This window comes from Saccopteryx leptura, chromosome 8, assembly GCF_036850995.1.
Source record: "Saccopteryx leptura isolate mSacLep1 chromosome 8, mSacLep1_pri_phased_curated, whole genome shotgun sequence".
In the NCBI taxonomy this organism is placed as follows: Eukaryota; Metazoa; Chordata; class Mammalia; order Chiroptera; family Emballonuridae; genus Saccopteryx; species Saccopteryx leptura.
Genome location: NC_089510.1, coordinates 10978974 through 11002891, shown reverse-complemented (window position 1 = coordinate 11002891; position 23918 = coordinate 10978974). Strand labels below are relative to the sequence as shown.

The window sequence follows — 23918 nt, the reverse complement described above, 5'->3', positions numbered from 1 at the left end:
GCACGAAAGGCAGGCCGCACGGTAATTACGGAACAGCAGTCATTGGCTGAACGGTTGCCTAGCGCAACGCCAGCACCGCTATGTCCTGCTCTGCCTCCTACCAGGCTGGCAACAATCTGGGGCAGGTGATCAGCTGGAGCCCCTCAGCTGTAACTATAAAAAGAAAAAGGTCTTTATGTCATATTATGAAAATGAAAGCTATTTAGCATTCAATTTTTGTATTTTGAAGACCAAGATTTTTATCATTTAGTTTTTTGGGTTTTTTTTTTTTTGTCCTGTCACTAATGACTTAGGGTTTGGCACAAACCTCGTCCTTGTGCTACGGCTGGTTTTTGGACAGAGGGGATGAATTCAGAGTAGGGCATCCACATTTTCTTTCTCGGTCATTTAGACCCTTCATCTGACCAGGAAACCGAGTAAAGCTAACTGACCTACCTAGAAATGGAAACTACAACCTTCCTCAGTTTTGTCCCACGGTCCAATCATCTGAGCTAACCAGGCAAGTAACATCAGAATAAGACACAGTTTGCTTCCAGAATGACACCCTTGCTATAGCATGTCCGAGTGTGTATTTTTATATCAAAATGTTTGTGACATGTTCAGTTTAAAAACCAGCGTATCTAATTTCTGTATTCTATTATGGAAATTATGTAAAAACATATACATGTGCATATAATTTACAAGTGAAAGTATTAGAATTTTAGATGGATTTCCTCTATCTCCCTCAGCTCATCTGCAATGTTTTATATTCAATTTTAATAAAAATTAAAAATTAAAATGGTGTAATTTTTCATCAGGGCCCCTCAATGGTTTGCAAACATTCTAAAGGCTATACATTTTCAAAGCTGAGTATATTGGAGATTATTAAATAATTTTAAAAAGATGCTCTTTTTGCTTCCAGTTAACAGAAGGTGTAATAAGAAGTCATGGAAACATCCTCAAACTATTTTGTACGCTATGTAATAAAAGTAAAAAAAAAAAATTATATGAAAAAATTATTTTGAAAATATTTTTTCATGAAGAACTCATTTGAATATTAAAATACTTTGTTCTTTTCTATTTTTAATAGAACTGTATAAAGCCTGTGGTTCAATATTTTAAGATAGTCATCAGTGGGATAAAATTTGGCATGGTGATTAAGACAAAGGACGCTAAATGATTATTCGTAAAGTAATTATATTGGAGTTGTAACATTTAATTAATTAAGTAGAGGCAATCTCAATTATACTAAAAGTGAAGAAAGCTTAAAGGAAATCAAACCAGATCTTAATTCTGACAGAAAGTTCTCATACCTTACCAAGAGAAATCTGTTTTATATTCACAGATAAGAAAGTCATGGGGATTCATTACAAATGTAAACTACTGGTTTTTGTTTGACTTTTGCAGGTGTCTTACTCAAAAATCCCAGATGTTGATTTGACTGTGTTGGTTGGCTTAGGTATAAAGTCTCTGTTTCTTTGGGGCAAGTATAAGAAATAACGTAATCTGGAGATCCTTGGAAAATGCCAGGCCAACAGAAGTGCCCAACAAACAATTTTTTTAAATAAAAAGAATGTGGCCGTGGCTAGTTAGCTCAGTTAGTTCAGAGCTTTGTCTCGAAACAACAAGGTTGTAGGTTCAATTCCCAGTCAGGGCACACACGGGAAGCAACCAGTGATTACACGACTGAGTGGAACAACAAGTGAATGCTGCCATTCCCCCGCACTTCTCTCTCCCTTCCTCTTTCTGTCTCTCTAAAAATCAAACAACAAATAAAACCCTGGTCAGATAGCTCGGTTGGCTGGAGCTTCCTCCCGGCGTGGAGGTTGCCAGTTCGATTTTCCAGTCAGGGCACATACCAGAGCAACTCCATGCTCCTGTCTCTCTCTCCCCCGCCCCCCATTTCTCTGTAAATAAATAAACAAACAAGCAAATAAATAAGTAAATATAAAGAGAACGTGATGTTTAGATTAATGGAAAGAAATATGAACTAAAGAAGATCACATAAAGAATTTCGTTGGAACTCAAGGGCAGACAGCCCCCAGCTCTGGCTGCTCTTTTCCCTCGCCTGGGCCGTCTCCCCAGAGGAGAAACTGGGGTTATGCCTCTTAGGGCGGCTCAGAGCCTCAGCCTCACGCTATAGCCCTGTTTGAGTCATTCACACTGACGACACCCAGGCGTTGCCCAGGGAGGTCTCTCTGGCTGCACTGATTTGTCCGGAGGCAGCGCTGTCCATGGAGAAACATGAGGTAGACGACATGGCTTACCTCCTAGTTATTTCTGTTTCACCTTAAGCACACCCTTAAATCACCGGAACTCATTAATTTTCTAATTACAATGCGTATTTCATATTAATTTTATTTGAGGACTAAGGCATCCTTTGAAAGATCAACAGATGAAAACCAGGAATCCCTTTCCTTTATGGAAAACCAGCCAGTGTCTGCTGTTTCCCTGCAGCTGGGAGAGCACAGGGGCTGAAATGACTACTTTTCTTTGCACATCATCTCTTTCTATCCCAGCATATCCGGCCGCCCCTCACCAGAGGTGCGCAGGGGAGTGAATCCGCTCACACCCACAGCAACCTCCTCGTGCACTGTGCCGACCGCGTCAGCAGGGCTTGGAAGGCACACGCACCGTGATCACTCAGCACACACACCGTGATCAGTCACTCAGCACACACACCGTGATCAGTCACTCAGCACACGCACCGTGATCAGTCGCTCAGCACCGGCCTGAACAGCAGCCTTAGGCTGCCCCTGTGCCCGCCACGCACTCCGTGCAAGGCTTTGGTCCCAGAAAATATTCAGCTTCAGCTGAGGTATCATATTGGACTATTTTGATAACGATCAAATAATTTTTAAAATCATTATTTTATATGGCTTCATGAGGCACCTTGGGAAATCGAGTTCATATTTCTTTTCTTTTTTTTTTTCTTTCTGAAGCTGGAAACGGGGAGAGACAGTCAGACAGACTCCCGCATGAGCCCGACCGGGATCCACCCGGCACGCCCACCAGGGGCGATGCTCTGCCCACCAGGGGGCGATGCTCTGCCCCTCCGGGGTGTCGCTCTGCCGCGACCAGAGCCACCCCAGTGCTTGGGGCAGAGGCCAAGGAGCCATCCCCAGCGCCCGGGCCATCTTTGCTCCAATGGAGCCTTGGCTGCGGGAGGGGAAGAGAGAGACAGAGAGGAAGGAGGGGAGGGGGGTGGAGAAGCAAATGGGCGCTTCTCCTATGTGCCCTGGCCGGGAATTGAACCCGGGTCCCCCGCACGCCAGGCCGACGCTCTACCGCTGAGACAACCGGCCAGGGCCGAGTTCAAATTTCTTACAGGTTAAAAGAATCCTATTTACTTGACACGGTAAAAATTAACCTTCATTTCTTTGTTTTAAAAATTACTATTATTTGACAAAAACAGGATCACCGTGCTTATTACCGAGGTGCAGCTTGCTCTGACCATTTAACGTGCTTTGAACATCTTTCCACGTCAGGATGCATTTCATTCTACTAACATTTTCCTACTGTCTTATTGCATATATCTTAATTTATTTAAGTGAATTCATGGTGGGGGTTCATATTGGTTTTAGTTTTTACCTAAAACTACAAGTAGGTTAAAGCTAGTATTTTTATGCATTTGTATATTGAAGTTAAATCAATCAAACTAATTCCTAGAACTGGAATTTCTGGATATAAAATTATGCACATTTTAAACCTTGATCCTTTTGAATTGCCCTCTAAAAATGTGCTCTTTTACATTCTAGCACAGACACACGATTCACACCTGCCTAAAAGACATCTGGACAATGCACACCAACACCCATCTGCCTGTGACAAAAACTTTTATGTGTGAGGTGGGGTTGCAGGACACTTTAAGTATTATTACCCCCCCCCCAAAAAAAAAACAGTCTTGTTTAGTATTTGAAAATCCCTCCACTCCCACACTCAGCTGAATCCTACAAGCATTTGTTAACAACCCTCTTAGTGCAAAGCGCAGATCCCAGGGTTCTGGGGAATAGCGGTCACAGAGGACCCAGCCTCGCTCGGCGGGGGCAGTCCTCACTAACCACGCGTAGGACACAACCGCCGTCAATATTATTAATCACAAGTGCACCCACACTGACGGGGCCAATCTCCTAGACGACTGACGCGAAAGGTCTATGAACTCTTATCTCTGAGAACGTTCTCTCGTAGCAGAGTAGAAAGGTTCATATTTCCTTTTACTGTTTTTTTTTTTTTTTTTTTTGTATTCTATAAAATATGGCATCCATGATAGTGTCAATCTTAGGGGTAAAACAAAAACAAAATCTGAAAAAATTAAATTTCTTAAGGCCCAACAGCTATGACTAGAAACAACAAACAACAAACAAACAAACTGTTTGAGGAACAGTTTGAGGCTGTCAGGACAGTGTGCTTATTCAGTTCCTATATAACAATAATTAATAATGTAATTATTAATACATTAACAATGTATTAATAAACAATGTTTATTAATACATTTAATAAACAAGTATTAAATGCCTATTTAGAAAGACCGACTAGTAAAATGCCTATGGGTCTTCTGTGCTCTGAGTATGTGGACGGTTAGCGTAACTTTTCTTTTTTTTAAAGCTGTGTGTATATTTCTTGAATCTAGAATCAAATCATATGGCAAGAGGGTTTGAAACAGCAGGGACGCATGTCGGGGCTAGGCTACCCGGGCACAGGCTCGGCCCACTGCTGGCCCGGGGCTTGGCAGAACAACACGCCGCCCCGCCCCGCAGCGCGCGCTCCCGGCCCCTGGCATGGCCCTGCCGCTCGCCCGCCACCGTTCTGCGCAGGTGGGCAGATGTGAAGGCACAGCCGGGGACAGCTGAGCGACGGGGCTGCTGGGGCCGCAGCTGGTGCCCACTGCCTGGCACACCCCCACCCTTCCCCTTCCTCCTCACGGAGCGCAGACAGAGGCTGCCGGTTCCTCCAACACAGACAGATGCCAGGACAGTGTGCTTATTCAGTTCCTAAGCTGGTTTTTTTTTTCCTTCCAGTTGAAAATTTAATTATCTCTGTGTGAAAGGGAAAGCCAGATATTTTCAGCACCCGTTTCCCCCAAGGACAACAGTGCATACACATTCTCAGAGACACACTTTGAAGGCACATCAAAGTGTTCCTGGATGTGGGAAAAGAAGAACAAGTTCAGAATAAAGAGAAAATATTTACTATTAATAGCGGTTAACTTATTCCAAGGAGACATTTCTCAGCGAGGCAACGGGGTCTGGAAGGTCCTGTGTATGGAACAGTGCACAGCCAAACACATACACGCACACATATATTCTTCGCTGTCTTTTTTTTTTTTTTTTTTTTTTTACTTGCTGGGAATGTTTATTACAAGTAAACAGACCCTTTTAAAATTTAGATGATAAACAGAGACATCCTAACGTGTTCAAAACAAACAGATTCTGGACTTTTGCTCCTTCGAGAGCTGAATCTCACCCCAATTTTTCTTCTCCTTCTAACCTCATCTGGATTCCCAGTGACCTACTTCTTCTCAGCTGTAATGCAGCACAGGCGGCGGGGGGGGGGGGGCAAGTTGAGAATGGCCTTACTGGTCTCGGGGATCGCCGAACCCCAAGGTCCTTCTGCAGAGGGAAACCCGGGGCCGGCTCTAATAGCACTTGCCAGCCCTCTGTCAGCTTGCTGGGGAAAGCATCTTTGCCTCCTGTCAAGCAGTAACCTACAAAGTTTAATCTGGTTTACATTTTCAAGGTCAACATGGGTACAACGCTATCTATTATACTTCGGCCTAAGAGAAAAAGAAAATTGCTTGCTCTCAGTCTTCGGTTTCTGTTTCCGTCCCCCTCCCATCTCCCCCCTCCCCCCCCCCCCAGTCTTGGTTCCTCGACTGCATTCAAGGCTCGCCTGGGGCTGTGGTCTTTCTACGTTATCTCAAAGTTTTCATTCTTGCCCTCAGAACAGGTGCCCATTCGGCTTTGCTCGGGCTTTATATTAAATAATGAGCAAAGCAAAATATTCCTGTTCCCAACCTAAGAAACCATGAAGCTCTGAACTAGGAATTTATTGACGTTCCCAAACTGACATTATTTGATGATCAGAATAAAACGCATACAATAAAATCCTGGTCAATTTGCATACCTCATTCTTTCACACTCAGACCAAGGAAGCTAACTATTTTTAACCTATGATCGTGACATGTATTTAACTATTTTTAACCTACAACTGTGACATGCATTTGTCTTAGCCTTATATAACCACATATTCAAGGTCTTTATCATTCACGGTACATGAAGGTTGTGCATTTAAACTTCACCACGGTTGTGGAAGATATGATTCACAGAGTAGGGAACAGATAAAAATAAGCATGTATCAGCATGGTGCCGAAGCATCGGAACTCGACATCTTATCAACAAATAGAAGTCATTCTTCTTTATTTCTTGAGCAAAGCAGTTTTATAAAAGATAAATAGCTTTCAGTCAGAATAGCCTAATACGCAATATGCATCTTTTTGACATGTATATTCTAATAGTACTTTAGACCGTAAGATTAAAATAAGAAAAATCCCTCTGTCGTATGTTGACAGCAAACACTAGTTGAATCTGCATTTTTTCCATTTTTCATCTCCCAGAATTTGGTGCTGTGCGTGTGTACTGAGACATCCCTGGCTATTACTAAATGATCAACTTAAAGTGACCTTCAAGTACTGTTTTCTAAAGTTTTATAAGGGAAATAGTTTGAGAGATTTGTACTTTTCTACAGCAAACATTGAACTTCACGCCATGCTTCGGAGATACTGTGTTTCATTTTATTTTCTTTGTGTGTGTGTGTGTGTGTGTGTGTGACAGAGACAGAGAGAAAGACAGAGAGAAGGACATATAGGGACAGACAGAAAAGGAGAGAGATGAGAAGCATCAATTCTTTGTTGCGGCACCTTAGTTGTTCATTGGTTGCTTTCTCATATGTGCCTTGACTGAGGGGCTACAGCAGACTGAGTAAACCATTGCTCAAGCGAGCAACCTTGGGCTTCAAGCCAGTGACCTTGGACATCAAGCCAGTGACCGCGAGGTCATGTCTATGATCTCACACTCAACCCAGGAACCCTGCGCTCAAGCTGATGAGCCCGTGCTCAAGCTGGTGACCTCAGAGTTTCAAACCTGGCTCCTCTGTGTCCCAGTCCAATGCTCTATCCACTGTGCCACTGCCTGGTCAGGCCTGTGTTTCGTTTTCAAAGGTTAGGGTATAATATGTGTTTCCAATACCTAGATTTAGGGGACTAGGTTCGAGATATGTGACCTTGAGAGAGAGACACTTCCCTACTCTAGGCTGAGTTTCTCCATCTCTCAGAGGGACAATTTGAGTCAAATGGTTTCTAAAAATTATACCTAACTCTAAGATGACATCAGTCATAGATGTTTATTTTGGTTGTTTTGTTGTTCACATAGAAAGTAGATGGGTGATGAGGGGGTTGGAATGAAAGAAATCAAGTGAACCCCTTACGCGGCCCCAGCCTTCGGCACTGGACCGACCTTCCTTGTGTGGGTCTCTGCTGGACACTGTTTAAGCAGAGAGCCTGCTCACCTCGGCTCTACGGCCTCTTCTGGCCGCAGATCCTGCTGCAATGTTTGCATAGCTGCCTTCTACCTCTCAGGGAGTCAGGCGGTGCGAGGCTTCCAATCTCACTTCAGTACTGACCTCCCCTTTCTGAGATGGAAAACGGAACCTAAGCTGCTGAGAAAAACTGGCAAAGTAGCGGAGGGTTGACATCTTCTAATATTTATTGTTCTTTTCATATGTACCAGTTTGCATGTGTGGAAGAAAGAATTTGGGTTTTATAGCAAACTGCCTTTGATTACAACTCCAGCTTGACTATTTATCCAGCTGTTTGACCTCTGAAATTCATCCCTGAGCTATTTTCTTATCTTCGAGATGGAACAAATACTGACGTAGATGGTACTGCAGAAGAAAAGCAATTATGTGCAAGTGTTCACAAAATACTCAGTCTTCTCCCTCTACTTCAGTGTCAGATTATTTTGGAGACAACTGACAATGCTATTGAACGTTATCAATTACAAAAATTCTACAGAATCAATATTTTTCAAACCTAACATTGCTTAGTGAGGAGACATAACTTGTAATACAAGATATAACAACAACAACAAAAAAAATTGCCTCATTTCCCTGAAAGATATTGCTACCTGAATTTAAGCTGATCAGTTTTGTTTGGGCTTGTACTGTTGAGTACAGTGGATACTTAAATTTGATCTCCATCTGCGTCTGTGGCCCCATCCCTCTCTTGGTCCTGTCTCAGCCTCCACAACTTCAAAGAACTCACGCACACAGACACCTAGACCTCAGGATGGAATCAATTCTGCAGGTGTCAAATTTTATCATACATATGAAAGCTTTTTGCAAAAGATGAAGATCTATGCAAGCTCAAGACAGCAAGTTAAAAAAGAAAGGTACCATGCAGTTTCTAAAACATGAAAGTAATTCCTACTAGATAGACGGCCAGTATATAGAAACTCGGTTGTGGAACTATGACCCTGTTCTGGGGCCTAAGAGAGAGGCTGCAGGGAGGCCCACGAAAGGACATTCAGGAGGCCTGGGTCCTGAATGCAGCTTGCCTCCTTACTCTGCATCGGGGCTGGTATTGGGTGAGTTAGGGAGTATGGTATGGCATCACAAACACTGGCGCGAGCTCTCCAATTCGCCAGGTAGGTACGTGAGCTTGGACAAGTCACTCACCTTCCGCATTTCTCACTGTAAAAATGGAGAGTGTACCACGTAACCCATAGAATTGTAGACAGCACTACAATAAATGTGGAGAAAATGGCTCAAAGTTTAGCTCTGGGAACATGTTCAAAAAAGTAGTCAGTGATTATTATTATTATTATTATTATTATTACTTTTGAAAGGGGAAATTGAATTAGATGACCTAAGTTCTTCTTCATCTTTAAAATTAGACACTTCTCCTTTTGTTAAAAATAGTCCTTGCAGAGCTTGGAACTCCCTAAAACTCAGAGCAGATTTAGGCAGAAGAGTGGTCAGACCGGGCGAAAGCTGTCCTATCTTTACAAACCCAGTTGGCGCAGCCGCTCTTCTGCCCGAAGCCAATCTGCATGTATTCCTCCGTCTCCAGTTTACACTTACAAACACACAGAGCCATCTCAGATAATCAAATTGAGTGCGGAATATTTTTGCAAGCCATTATAACATTTTGAAAGAATATTATAAACACATTCAAGATGTGACTAGATGGTAATGAAATGAATTTGCTTGTGTAGCAGCCAGGCTCTGTGCTGTTTTACAGAAGTCGCGTATGACATTTCTCACTAATGGCTCATGCTGTCACTAAATATTTGTCTCTCTTTCTCTCTCTCTCTCAGTTTGTGGGAATGCAGACATGCACTTGTGTGTAAATTAATAGCTCTGTAGAATATAAATGAGGGATTCAGAAAAGTCCTTTTGTTTTCTGAGTCCAATAAAGTAATAAAGGTCTTCTTCCTAATTATATATGTGACCAGAGTTGTTGGTTGCAAGTATATAAAAAAATACTGATTTTACAGGAAACATTATGATTCTCGGCACATTAAATCGGGACTCTGGTTTTTTTTGTGTGTTTTTTTTTTTTTTTGGTATTTTTCTGAAGCTGGAAACGGGGAGAGACAGTCAGACAGACTCCAGCATGTGCCCGACCCGGATCCACCCGGCACGCCCACCAGGGGGCGACGATCTGCCCCTCCGGGGCATCGCTCTGTTGCGACCAGAGCCACTCTAGCGCCTGGGGCAAAGGCCAAGGAGCCATCCCCAGCGCCCGGGCCATCCCTGCTCCAATGGAGCCTTGCTGTGGGAGGGGAAGAGAGAGACAGAGAGGAACGAGAGGGGGAGGGGTGGAGAAGCAGATGGGCGCTTCTCCTGTGTGCCCTGGCCGGGAATCGAACCCAGGACTTCTGCACGCCAGGCCAACGCTCCACCACTGAGCCAACCGGCCAGGGCCCAGGACTCTGTTTTGAATGATTTTTTACTACTGACATTAAACTGCGATTATCAGCTAGGGGGAAGGGTAGGTGTACACACTTACTTTCTTCACCAAGGAGACTTTCGGCAGCTGATAGTAACCTCATCCTGTCTTCTGGGTTTTTGATGTTTAATTCAATGAGATGACTTTCTGTTATGTCCTTTAAATCTTCTGAGGTCTCATAACCATTGAGCAAAAGTGTTGATGTGTATTCCTAAGTGAGAGAAAAATATTTATAATATAAGCTAGTCCGATTCAAATACTTGACTTTTAGTTCTTTGTAGATTTCAAGAAAGTGTAGAAATGCATCTAGAAACCAAGGATGCCAATAAAAATTTGCTGAACTTTCTTTTCCTTGTACTAGTTTTCCACATAGGAACTCTAGGGCGTTTAAAAGAGTATGCTGGATAATTCTGACCTTCTGGAAGGACAAACATTAAGAAGAGATAATGACTGTAAGTTACACAATGCTAAATAATAGATCAATTAAATAGCTGGGTCATTCATTCTACTTGGTGCTTTTTCATCTCTCAAAGTGCTAAATTGACAAAGCTAGAGTGTCCTTAAATGTATCGACAAAATGCTTCTAATAGAGCCTGTTATAATAATATTGTTTAATCTACGTCTCTTGTTTGCTTGATTGCAAAAATGGCTACCCTCATTAACTTCTTGGGGTAGGTTAAACAGTGAATTTGAATCAGAAACAAGTTATATAAAAAAGACTCAGGATTTCAGTTATAAACCAAAGGAATTCAAGACTTTCTGTTACTTAAAAGTTTTCTTTTTATTAAACTTTACAAAAGCACTGACGTTGGGAGAAGTAGTGTTTCCTTTTCTCACCATGTATATATTGTCCATCATTTGCATCAAGTTATATTAGTTTAACATTCATAGGCTTCTGATTTCAAAGTCTGTATTTTATTTATGTAACCTCTGTTCTCTCTAACAGGATAAAAATTCAAAGTGAACGTGGATGCTTTTCAACTTCCTCAAAAAATCCTCCCATTTTACTTAATCATTATTGCAATATTTTTTTTTTTAGTCATTAAGATTGAATAAGAGGAAGTATAGAAGTTTTAAATAATCAGGAAGAATTTATTACCAACTCTTTGTGGACATACAATGAAAAGAAAAAAGTAGCAATTCTTTTAAAAGTCTCCAGGAAGGAACACTGAAGTAGAACAGAGAAAACCAGAATTCCCATTCTGACATAACCGTCCAACAGTGGGCTCTTGGCTAAGCTTATTTCACTTCCTCCCACTTTGCATTTCTCACTGGTCATGGGACCCGCGGTGGAGGCAGAATTCAGATTTGTACTTCTTACAAGGAGTGCCCCATGTAGGGGCACCAGTGGTAATGTCGGAAGACCCAGATAATGCATCTACAGACAACAGCAGCATAACGAGGTGATTCAGGACAAACAGTGAAGGCAAGTTGAATTGGCTATTGCCTTCAAGAATGTTGAAAGCTATCAGAGCACTACTGTGTGCATTTTTAAAACGGATTGCAACATAGTAAATTGAGTGAGTCTAGGTATACTGTATGTACACACCACACCATCTAACAAGGTAGTTTGCTAATGCAATTAGAAAATAACTGAATTGTGAATATAGACAACACAGCGTTCTTAACACAATGGTTATGCAGGCTTAATGGTCACTGTGTTCTAGCAAATTACCTTGAAAACAATTATATTATTTTCACTTGACTTGCTCTTGCTCTCCACTCTGTAGAAAATGCAATTTTCAATTTTTTTTTTCTTTCAATTCTCTGGATTTTTATCCTCACTCTTCATACTCTATTTATCCTTCTCATTTACATGATTTCTCTGGGCTATTTATCCTCCTAGGTATTTTTCATTTTTCACTGCACTTTCCCAACATTAATCTCTACTGTCATCGATAAGTACCATTAGAGTTTGATTCAAAGGATGTTATATCAAGACCTGTCTTTGCATAATAAAAGTGATAAAAAAGAAATAAGAACTATTCTTGGAAAAACAGGTTTTCCTTTGCTGTAAGTCATGTCTTTTTTTTCTTTAACAATTCTGTACAAACACTGATCTATTCTCCTAAATTATTCTGTTCATATGTCACAAAAATTAAAGAGTCCACAGGTTGGCTAACCTGAAGGTGAATCATCTCCAGGAACTCCTTCAGGGTCTTAGATGTTTCTCTTCCACTCTTCCGGTGCGCCTTGATTTTCTTGGGGGCTGCTTCCTCTTCCGAGATGACATCCACATAAATAAATTTGAAGTTCCCCACCTTATTGTTTAGCATTCCTGTCCACATCCCCATTGGTGTTTTGCAGATAATGTCTATGATGTCTCCTTTCTAAGGACAAAGAAATATTCAGAGGAGATTTCAGAGAAGTCTGGTGTCGTGACGGTTGGCAGAAAGAATGGAATCATAGAAAAGAGAGTAATGAGAACATTATGCTTAAGGGTTCTCTGAGATAAAAGAAACAAATCTAAGAGAACATTTATTGTAAAAGTCTGAAGAAATTATTTACTTGTAATAATAAAGAAAACAACATGCTTGAAGAAAAGCTCCCACATGTACTAGATGACATGCTTTGCTTTTGCTATCATATCAGTTTATCATCTTTTATTTGTAGGGCACAGTGAAATTCACAAAACATGTTTGCATACCTAGAGTCATTTTATGGCCACAATACACCTTTTAGGTATATGTGGAAAGATATCATTATTATTCTAAATATTACAGAAAAAAAAACCCTACAAATGTTAAATTACTTCCTAAGAGCCTGTAAAAGTAAGTGGCAGAATCAGAACTCAAGCCTAAGTCATCTGAACTAAAAAATGATGCTCTTTTCATTCATTCTGTGAAAGCTATATATATAAATAACATATATACACATATATATATATTTATGAGAAAAAGAAGATGTCTGTGACTATGCTTTCAGTTTATCTAAAAAATTCATCTGTAATATAAAATAAACACATCAAATTATCTTATTCATCTAACATAATGAAAATGTTCAGAACTTTGTACACACCAAATACGTGATAAAGTATGTGTGCACTAAGAGAAAGTTATGCTACTTGATCATTGTAGAAAAGAGAATTCTCAGATTGAGCTCCACAACAAAGTTTAGGTAGACACATGAATGAAGCCCAAATGGACGGACAAACCACTTGGTTATTTTCTTTATTCACACCTGAGACTATATTTGGCTACAGGCTGCCAGTTATTGGCAAGAGTTGAAGGGGTAATTATTTGTAAAGAAAACTGATATACATACAAATACAGTGTCTACCTTTAAGAGACATAGTTAGTCCCTTGAGACTTATAACTTTCTACCCCAGGGAAGACATGATAGTTTCTGATAGTTTTGTCATATTAACGGTCTACCCTCAAACAAAGTATTAAGTTGGCTACTACAAATATTTTTTTCTGCTACCTCTGTAAGTGTGTATTCTAACATCTAAAACACAAATCGTGTTTGCAATAGAACTCAATATGACTAAAAGATCTGGTTTTTCCGATTTGTAATCGCCTGCCTGTCTGACCCAATGAGCTGTTTGTCTAGTTCTTCTCTGCCTTTAACTGCAGGGCATCAAACTTAGGCTCCCCGTGATCAGCTAAGCAGACCCAGAAAAACCCCAAAAGTACTAGAAGTTTCTAAGCATGGCAGCCCACTGCTGTCTCCTTCCTATCGTCCTTTAAACTTAGGAAAAGTGAACATTCTGGGGAAGGTCACCAAGCAAAGATGCAACTTCATTTTGGATAAGACCCTTTGAAAATGGAAACACGAGTATTCCGTTTTCAGCGGTTCCTGTGGGATTCACACGGTGCCGTCCATGAGCTCCACAAGTGTCACCATAGGCAGCGACAGAGGCCGTGAACCGGCCTGAGACTGCAGGAGAGGCGGAAAGCTACCCCGAATCGAACTGTGTTCAGTTCCGTCCCTTCTCTCACCCCCCCTTCCATGATGTTAACCAGGCCTCTAGCATCCTTTTCCCAAGACAGGGACTACGGACTAACTATCAGGAATAATGTTTTCCTTAAACTCCAGCTGAGCTGCCTCCGATGTGATACCTTAGAATGGATAAGGAGAAGAGCTGAGTGGCTCGAATGGTAAATAATAGCATCGATACTTCATAACTTCTTCTAATTATTGGTGAACACTGGCTTGGTGTTGACAGTAAAAAAAAAAAATTCATAAATTTTGTCCTTTTAGCTATATAGCACTGTATGTTACTAAAAGGAATAATTTAATGTCAATAAAATATACTACGGGGATATTTTATAGCTTCCTATTCATTTTGAAATATCCCCTCATTCCTGTGTGCAGTGTATTTTAGCACTAAACCTTCTGTGTGTACAGTTATAACCGGTTCCTGCCCTTGAGTGTGAGCAGGACGAGGTAAACCACATGTGATAATGGGGTGTGATATGACAGAAGGGACCGTGCAGGTGTGGCGAATGTCCCAGATGAGTTCATTCTGTAATTATCTGGGTGTTTCTGACCTAATCGGGTAGGAGCTCTTAGAAATAAAGAGATGTGAAGCCTGAGTGAGCTTGTCTCCTGTAGGCTTTGGGGGGACAAACGGCCATGGTTCAGGGGGACCACAGCTGGCACCCCCGGGGGGCTGCAAAGAACCCCCACTTGATATCCAGCATGAAGGCCTGAGCTTCATTCTCGCAACCACAAGGAACTGAATTCTTCCCGCAGCCAGCAAGCTGGGAAGACGACTCTGAACCGTAGGGGAGACCACAGCTCCTGCTGACACCTTGATTTTAGCTCAGTGAGACCTTAAACAGAGGAGCCGTGACCGGATTACGGCCTAGAGAACCAGGAGATAACGATGCATTTGTGTAGTTGGAAGCTCCAGAGTTGGTGAGAACTTGCTACACAGCGTCAGAGAATGAATACGGAGGAGAAGAGGAAGAAGAAGGAACTCAGGAGGGAAGAGGATTGGTAGCGAGATGTTCGGTTACGCAGGGTAACCAATTTAGGTACGGAACCTGCCCGGGCCAAGTCTGGTTCCGAAGGCCATTGCTCCACTGGACTCTTGCCTGATAGTTGCCCCTTCTCTCCCTTTCCTTGGCTTTAGTATATTTACTTCAGCAATGATCAGGCAGAGCTAGGCACCTGCATTCAGTAAAATGTAGACAATTTCTTCTTTGCCGCTAGGCTTTGATGCTGCAATATCTATAAAACAGCAACGTATATGCTGACGGCCTCGGCAGACTGACCCCCTGACCCCACCCGACATGTTTTATTTAAACGCTTGCCACAGGAAAGCGGTCCCCAGTCCTGTTGGGGAGAACGCACTCGCATCTCCTCTCCCCCTGTCAGTGCTCACTGCTTGGACTTCTGAGACAGACCACGCAGCCAGCCCTGGACAAACCACGCCGAGCGCAGCGGTGGTGTGTTCGCACCTTGATTTTCAGGGAGTCGCTGTCATAGGGGCTTGGCGTGAAGTCAGTGTGCACTCGGGCACGGCCACAGAACGGTCCGGAGTAGGGGACGTCATCGTCGAGTCGGAAGCTATCCCGGTTGCTGGTGCCGTCTGAGCAGCTGGTTATTCCACCTAGAAGAAGATGAAGCAGGGGTTAATTAACAGTGTTCACTGAAGGTTCGTAACATGCCAAACCATCACCTGGACACAGCTAGGGAGGGACCAGGCTGAAGCCTTGGCTGCGTCCTCCTGAGGGGGTTCTAAGGGACCCCTCCCGATTCTGCCTCCCACTCAGCCCCCTCTGAGCCACTTCTGACCTATCTCCAGCCCGTCTACCACTTTTCCCGCAACCCCTGACCCGGACACCCTGTGGCCTGGGTCTCTGGGGTTTGCGATCTGATACAGTAGGGCCGTGTGTTCAGTGCTGGGTACTTGTTAAGGGAGCAGACAGTAGAGACTAGATTCCCTGTATACGCCAGATGATGAAGTTTGTCCATGTGGCTTTGGAAAATGTTCTAAACTGGAATTTTTAAGCTGCTCCACATCCTTGCTTGTTTTTGGTCCTCTTCCTTTCTGACTTTGAGCCTCAGGGGAAAAAGAAGAAAGTGACTCCATTCTGCGGCTGGTCTAGGGGCAGGAATGGCTCCCGGGGAAGCAGCTCTCAGTTTTCCCGTCACTCTCAGTTGCCACTTCACTTCCTCCCACAGTGTGGCCGTGGGTTCCCCGTGCAATGAAGGGACAGCCTCGGTTTCTCTACCACGCATGACAATAACTGGAGAAACAAGGTGAGCATCCTTAGAGACGCTCCCCGTTGTATATGAATGGGTGTAAAAGAAACGCGAGTTTCTTCGAATTCCAGAGAGTAAGTTGTGTGTAGTAGCTCAGTGGGCTCCTTTCTCCTCATACCCTCCGGTCCATGACCTCCCAGGCCCTGGCCTTCCAGGATACACTTTAGTTAATAAAGTTCTTCCAGGCCCTGGCTGGTTGGCTCAGCGGTAGAGCGTCGGCCTGGCGTGCGGGGGACCCTGGTTCGATTCCCGGCCAGGGCACACAGGAGAAGCGCCCATTTGCTTCTCCACCCCCCCTCCTTCCTCTCTGTCTCTCTCTTCCCCTCTCACAGCCGAGGCTCCATTGGAGCAAAGATGGCCCGGGCGCTGGGGATGGCTCCTTGGCCTCTGCCCCAGGCGCTAGAGTGGCTCTGGTCACGACAGAGCCATGCCCCGCAGAGCATCGCCCCCTGGTGGGCAGAGCGTTGCCCCTGGTGGGCGTGCCAGGTGGATCCCGGTCGGGCGCATGCGGGAGTCTGTCTGACTGTCTCTCCCCGTTTCCAGCTTCGGAAAAATACAAAAAAATAAATAAATAAAAAAAATTAAAAAAAAATAAAGTTCTTCCACACTTAGCATCACAATTTAGAATTTTAAAACTTCTAGCAGAAATGAATACTAATGATATTTGAATTTCTCGTATGCAAAAACATAGACTTCAAATGTCTCTGCAGTAGCCCCCACATACACACACACACACACAAAATAACTATTCAGTGGCTAATAAAACAAGAATAAAATTCAAATATTTGAAATATCTGGTCTCTGTTATCTAACTTCAAATAAGAGAAGCAGTTGATTTAAAAGAAAATTTAAAAAAATAAACTTTGTAAAAAAAATTTAAGAGTCGGAAAGATGTACAAGAATGTACATATAAAAGGCTGTAAGGCAACTGCAATAACAGTAGCTTCATCTAAATATTGTAGCAGGACATCTGGCTGAATCCTGAGTGGTATTCTTAGAAAACTATCAGTGTTTCTAAGAAACACTTCTTGAACATGTGCTGATTACTTTTAGTCACCGAATTAGTAATATTCCTACTTTTTAATATTTACATATTACTTCACCCTTTACTCGCTAATGCTGAATGAAAACTGAAAAAATAAATGTTGGAATTGATGTACATGTCTTACCCTTTCCATAATTTTTTTAAGGAAAAGAAAGGAAATGAAAGAAAGAGTGAGAGAAGGAAGGAGAAGAGAAGAGATAGAAAGGAAAGGGGAAAGAGAAGGAGAGAGAGAGAGAGAGAGAGAGAGAGAGAGAGAGAGAGAGAGAGAAAGGAGGGAGGGAGGGAAGAAAGGAGGGAAAAAGAAAGAAGTGAGAGACAGAGAAAAGAAGGAAAGAAGAGACAGAGAAAAGATTTTATTTTATCTGAGTACTGTAAGTCATTTTTAAAATGTTGACTCAAGATAATGCTAGCTCTCCCCAGGATACATTTTTATTTTCAGGATGCAGATTTAATTACCCATCATAATCATTTGAGGCATATTCTCAAGATTCCTGCTGACCACAGTGTTAGAAGTTTCAAAATACGTAATATGGAATTCTATCCAATATATTAGGTATCGTTTTAAAAAATAGCAACTCTTTCAATTCAACACATCAGACATTTTCATTATTTATCTTATCAGGGAGCTGGAACCTTGTTGCTAATTAGACAAACTAATCCCCGAAGAAGCAAATCTGCTGATCTTAGTCAACTTAACCTGGACCTCCCATCTAAGATCTTGTTCCTCAATCTATCCCCTTACTTGATGAGCTCCGCCCACTGTAGAGACTATCCATGGAGTCACTGGCCTTGAGGGACAGCTTCTCCGTGTGGGTCCCAATCATGGGGTCACTGTTTCGACATGGGAGAGCATCCTCCGAATCTTCCACATCCTTCAGAAAAACAGACCAGAGGTTAAGGTCACATAACTGATCTCCACGGAGACATTCACTGTGTGCACTGATTCAACAAACAAGATCTAGTTTAGTAACAAAAATACTTAGGAATACATCAACATGACATGAGACGCATTAATCTCAGGTTCAATGTCTAGCAAAACATTTTATAGTATACTTGGAAAAATTCTTTAGAAAGAACAATCTATGTAATGGAATTCTGTTGAAATTGTAATGGTTCCTTTTGTAAATTAGGATGAATATTGTATCAAGACTATTTAACCAGAAATGTTAGGTTTATTAACATCTATGCTCTTTCTGTTAAAGCACTTTAATTTCATCATGTTCTCCTTATCACCTATTTACCACCATTACTAATCTTTTGAGATTTGATATTACATGTTTAAACTCTCCATAGTTGTTTCGTGTCAGCTATTTGCAACCCACGTGATCACTAGATATGAATAAAACATGCACACTTTGCAATTCTGAAGCAAAGCTTATCTGAGAAGCTTTACAGATCTCATACCATGCTTGCCACCTAGCCAGGTGAAAAGCAAATTTGCATCAAATTAGAAAGACAGACAATTTCAAAACAAATTACATCTGCTTGAAAACATCTAAATGTTTTCCATATTTAGCTAGTTTGGATAAAACCTATGAATTTCTTAATATTCATCCAAATGTAATTTTATATTCCTTGTTTTTTAGCATTTCTAAACATTAATAAACTTTAGAATATATATTTGATTTACATAGTTTGGTTCTCTGTTTTTATCCATTCCTTTATTCATGTGTTCAGTCATTCAGCACAATTTATAGAACACTTTCTAAGTACCTGGCACCATTTTGAGAACTAGGGTTGCCACGGTGAACAAGATAACAGGATCCTTGCTCTAATGAGGTAGATTTTAGTGTGATGGGCTATGTATGTATGTGCGTGTGTGTGTTTTGTTTGAGGAGGTGTGTATAAACAAAATAAGCAAGTCCTTGTCAGAGGATAATAAGTGCTATGAAGAACATAAAACTTGGTGATGGGAGGGGATTAGCTGCTGGGATTAAGGTTGGAAGAAGTTTGGCTAATTTTGATGGAGTTGCTTCCAAAGACCTCCTTCATAAGGTATTAAATACTTTACATTCTTGACCTGAGCAATTAAGAAGATATAACTTATGTGAAGCTTTGGACACAGACCTCCTGCAAAAAGAAACAACAAGATCAAAATAACTAGACTCAGAATTAACTTGGGTTATGCAGGGGAAAGGACTAAGAAAGAAGAGTGTTAGGATATGCTAAGAGAAGTAGAAGGGAGCCAGATCACCAGAGCTTTAAAGACCACGTGTGGTGGCCAAAGAAATGTGCCGCTCAGATCTCTTGCTGGGGGTCCTTTCTTTACTGACAGCCCCAGCTACCGCCCCTCTGTGCCCACAAGTATGTTTGCATGGGAGCTGTGCTCCCTGACCTTCACTGAACAGTGGGGGTACCAGTAGAGTGCTAGTGGAGTCCATCCTGTGAGGATCCTCTAATGGAAAACGATAGTTTAAGAACTCCCATCAATCTGGCCAAAGCTTTCTCAGAACAGTGTTGAAGTCTGAGACTATAACCAATTCTCCTTCCTTCCTCCTGTGATTTTACTGGTGTCAGAGTTTCCCTGCCTATTCCTTCTTTCTCTTCTTCATCTTCACAGGCATTTTTCTCCCCAAATCTTTGACATGTCTATTCTCATGTTTGGGTCTACCTCTCAGAGGACCGGAATGAACACACCATAAAAGGGAATGTATTGTGAAGGTACTGTAGAATTTTAACCAGGGGAATGGTGTGTTCTGAATTTTACTTTTCCAGAGATCATTCTGGCTTTCATGTGAAGGATGGCAGAAAGAGCAGAAAAAGGAAATTAATTAGGTAATGGTTATGGTAATCTAGGCAAAAGGGGTTGATTATTTAGTTTAAAGGGCAAATAGTTTACATGAAGAAATTAGGGGCTTTAGATAAACTTTGGGGTTATAACCAAGGAAATATGCTGATGATTAGTGTAAAAAGTGGAAGAAAAAAGAAATTTTGGATAATTTCTTGGTTTTCTCCCTTTCTTCCTCTTTCTCTCTTTTTTCACTTCATCCCTTTATCTGTCTGTTCTTCCTGGACTAGAGTTATAACAGTATTGTGTATTGATCCTGGGAAAACTGGACAAAAACAATCTTTTATGTAGCAAAAAACAGTCACGTGAGACTGAATGAGAGAGAGTAGGAGAAGAGAGTAGATTGGGAAGAGCATCCAGGAGCAAGTTCCAGGAAGGCTCAGTATTTAGAGGGACAGGATAGAAAGCAGAGCTAAGAATGGAAACCACAAAAAATAAGGTAAGCCAGAAGAATGCCTAAAGAAGAGAGTGTGTTTCCTATGTAATGGAATCATCATTGATGTGAACTACAGCTGAAAAGTAATGGAAGAAGAAAGAAAAGCGGCCACTGGATTTGACCACACAGATGTCCATAGTGATTATGGCAACTGTTTGAACGGAGTATTAGGGATGGAAGTCCTATTAAAGTGGGTTCCAAAAAGAATGACTATTAAACATACAGCTCAATAGATTAGAATGTAGAGTCCAGAAATAAACCCATATATTTAAGATCAATTGATTTTCAACAAGATTGCCAAGACAATAAATGTAACGGGGAAAGAATGGTCTTTCTAACATAGTGTTGGGACAACAGCATATCCACATTTAAAAGAATAAAATCGGATTCCTACCACATGCCCTGTAGAAAAATGAATGAGTCATACACTAAAATTTAAGAACTACAACTATAAAATGTCTAGAAGAAAACATGGGAGTGAATCTTTTAAAACATAAGCTAAGCAATAGTTTCTGAGATACATTTACTTCTAAGAGCATAAGTGATGAAAGAAAAAAATAGATACATGGCACTACATCAAAATCATAAACATTTGTGCTGCAAATCATACCATCGAGAAAGTGAAAATAAAACCCACAGAATAGGAGATAATGTATGCTATCTCAAATCATACATCTGATAAAGGACTTGTATCCAGAATATATTTCTTAAATGCTTAAAAGTCAACAATAAAAAGACAAGCCCACATAAAAAGTAGGCAAAAAAATTTAAATAAACCTTCTTCCAAAGAAGATAATACAAATAGCTAAGAAGTACATGAAAAGATTTTCAACATTATTAGTCTTCAGGAATGTGCAAATCAAAACCACATTGAGATTCTACTTCAAACCCATTAAGGCGGCTAGCATCAAAAAGACACATGTTGGCAAGCACGTGAGAAATTGGAAACCTTACACTTTGCTAGTGGGAGTGTAAAGCGATGCAATTGCTTTGGGGAACGGTTTGTCAGTTCCTCAGAATATCAGTTACCATATAACTAAGGAAATGAAAAAATATTTCCATTCAAAAATTTGCACAAAAATATTTATATTAGCATTATTTATAACAATTAAAGAGTGGAGATAATCGAAATGTCCATCAACTGATGAAAAGAGAAATAAAATATGAGATTTATCTATAAAATGGGATATTAGCTGGCAATAAAAAAGAATGAAATAGTGATCTTTTCTGCAACATAAATAACATATGTTCTTCACATATTGCATAGGTGATTTCCCTCTATTAAAATAGGAATGCATTTTATAAAAAAATTTTTATTTTTTACTTTTCACGACAGCATGGATGGACCTGGAGATTATTATGCTAAGTGAAATAAGCCAGGCAGAGAAAGACAAATATCATATGATCTCACTTATATATGGAATCTAATGAACACAATAAACAGAGAAACAAAATAGAAACAGATGCAGGGTCACAAGGAACAGATGGGCAGCTGTCAGAGGGCAGGGGGAAGAGGGGACGAGATCAGAGAAGGTGAAGGGATTAGCCAAAATCATATATACATAACACACAGATACAGACAACAGGGTAGCAATGGCCAAAGGGGAAGGGGGAGGGAGAGGGGACGGGGGTAAAGGGGGTGATGGGGTTGGAAAGAGACTTTGCATGGGACATGGGGGGTCATGAAGTGGTGTGTAGAGGGTGTTATATTGAGTGGGACAATTGAAACCATGTCAACCCAATAAACTAAAAATAAATTTTTTTTTAAAAAAAGGAATAACAATACTTTCTTCCACTCAACTTTTGGGCACAATTATTGAGGGAGAATGAGGTGTTGAACTCGTTCATAAAGCAAAAGCATTTCTCTGTCTAGAAGAACATGTTAAATATTTTAAGAAAATTGAAGTGATGAACAGAGTACCCTCACTCACCTTTTCCTCGGAAAGGGCTTTGATGTACTTTTTAGCCACTTTTCTCTTCATTGTCCAGGAAATGGCTCTCATTTTTTTCCCTAAACTTCCTCCGTGACTTGGGTTTTTGTTTTGTTCTCCGCTGTCATTTAAGGGCTCCCCCTCACACACCTAGTTAGAATTATTTATGAAAGACAAGATAATAAGGCAATGAAAACCATGAATCTTAACATTCCTCTGTAACATAATTTAAAATAACGTGACAATATAATTAATATAATATATGTGATGAAGTTACATTATACAAAGTGTATATGAAATAGAATATATTCACCACCTCACTCTCAGCTTCTTCTCTCATGTCCCTTGCTCGTTATAACAGGGTTTCTCAAAACGTGGTCCCAAGACCAGCAACATCGGCATTTCTTGGGGACGATTTGTGTTTTAATAAAGTCTTCAAGTGATTTTGAGACACACTAAAATTTGGAAACAACTGTCATGCTAGTCCCCTTGCTGCTTCTCTTCATGGTCACACTTGCGTTTGCCACCGGCTTCCTTGGAGTCCACAAATGTATTCCTCCCTTCCCCTTGCTTCCAATAGCATGCTGAGGAGTAGGAGAGGAATCTTCCAATCGATCGCCCTATTTTCTGATAGCTCACACTTGTCCATACTCCCTGCATGCTGACCCTCATTTATTCTTCTTCTGAACACTTAGCAGTCCCTGATACCATAGTTGTTTGTTCCTTTGATTACTGCCCGAATCGTCCACTATGATGTATGCTGCATGAGACTAGAGACTCATGTTACTTTTGTATTTGTTCTGAGTGTTTAGAATACTTTTAGGAATATCACTGACCCACAATATATTTCGAATAAACAAAACTTCATGTAAAACATTAGAGTAATTTTTTTCCTTGGAGGATATATTTGCGTTACATCTCCTTAGTACCTCAGGTTGGTAAGAAAAGACCATTGAAGGTTCTCTAGTCTAGTAATACCCACCATTCCAAACATGTGAGCAGCTAGTCACTCCCTGCATATCAAAAATCATGAGAAACTTTCTCTTTAGTGAACTTGAATATCTTAATATGAAGGTTTAACTGCATAGTTAACATCATTATTAATCAATACTATGTTTTGCTTCATGTCTTGCCCCAAATTGCCTGTGATAAATATGAATGGGCAGTCCATTTAAGCCCTCACTGTACTTTGTTAATTTCTACATTCAAGGTTATAAAAACAAAGATTCTTTGCTTAGTTCAAAAATCCCTGGCTAAAATATAACGTAAATACAGTTCAAAATTTTAGAGTTAGCCTTTTCCTTTTCTCTGATCTTTAATTAAACTTCATGTAAAATTATAAATTAAAATAAATAAGAAAGCATTTTTTATTATCACCTGTGTTAGTTTACCATTGCCTAAACTTCACAAATTTCCACAGACATTTCTAATTTCAGATATATTCTGTTACTCTGCTCAGAAGCTTTAAAGAAACTACTTCAGCATATTTTTAATTTTAACACTTTTCAGTGCTATTT

General features: G+C 40.9%; 1 protein-coding gene across 2 annotated transcripts in view; it reads right to left on the bottom strand.

The window, feature by feature from the left end:
- SAMSN1 (SAM domain, SH3 domain and nuclear localization signals 1) overlaps positions 1-23918 on the bottom strand; it is a 143290-nt gene that overhangs the window by 4021 nt on the left and 115351 nt on the right. For both annotated transcript variants that reach the window (XM_066346956.1, XM_066346957.1), the window contains 5 exons: positions 22402-22551; positions 17989-18118; positions 15394-15545; positions 12109-12315; positions 10046-10196 (listed from right to left, as the gene is read on the bottom strand). In XM_066346956.1, the coding sequence (XP_066203053.1) occupies positions 10046-10196; positions 12109-12315; positions 15394-15545; positions 17989-18118; positions 22402-22551 (790 nt within the window). The remainder of the gene's footprint in view (positions 1-10045; positions 10197-12108; positions 12316-15393; positions 15546-17988; positions 18119-22401; positions 22552-23918) is intronic.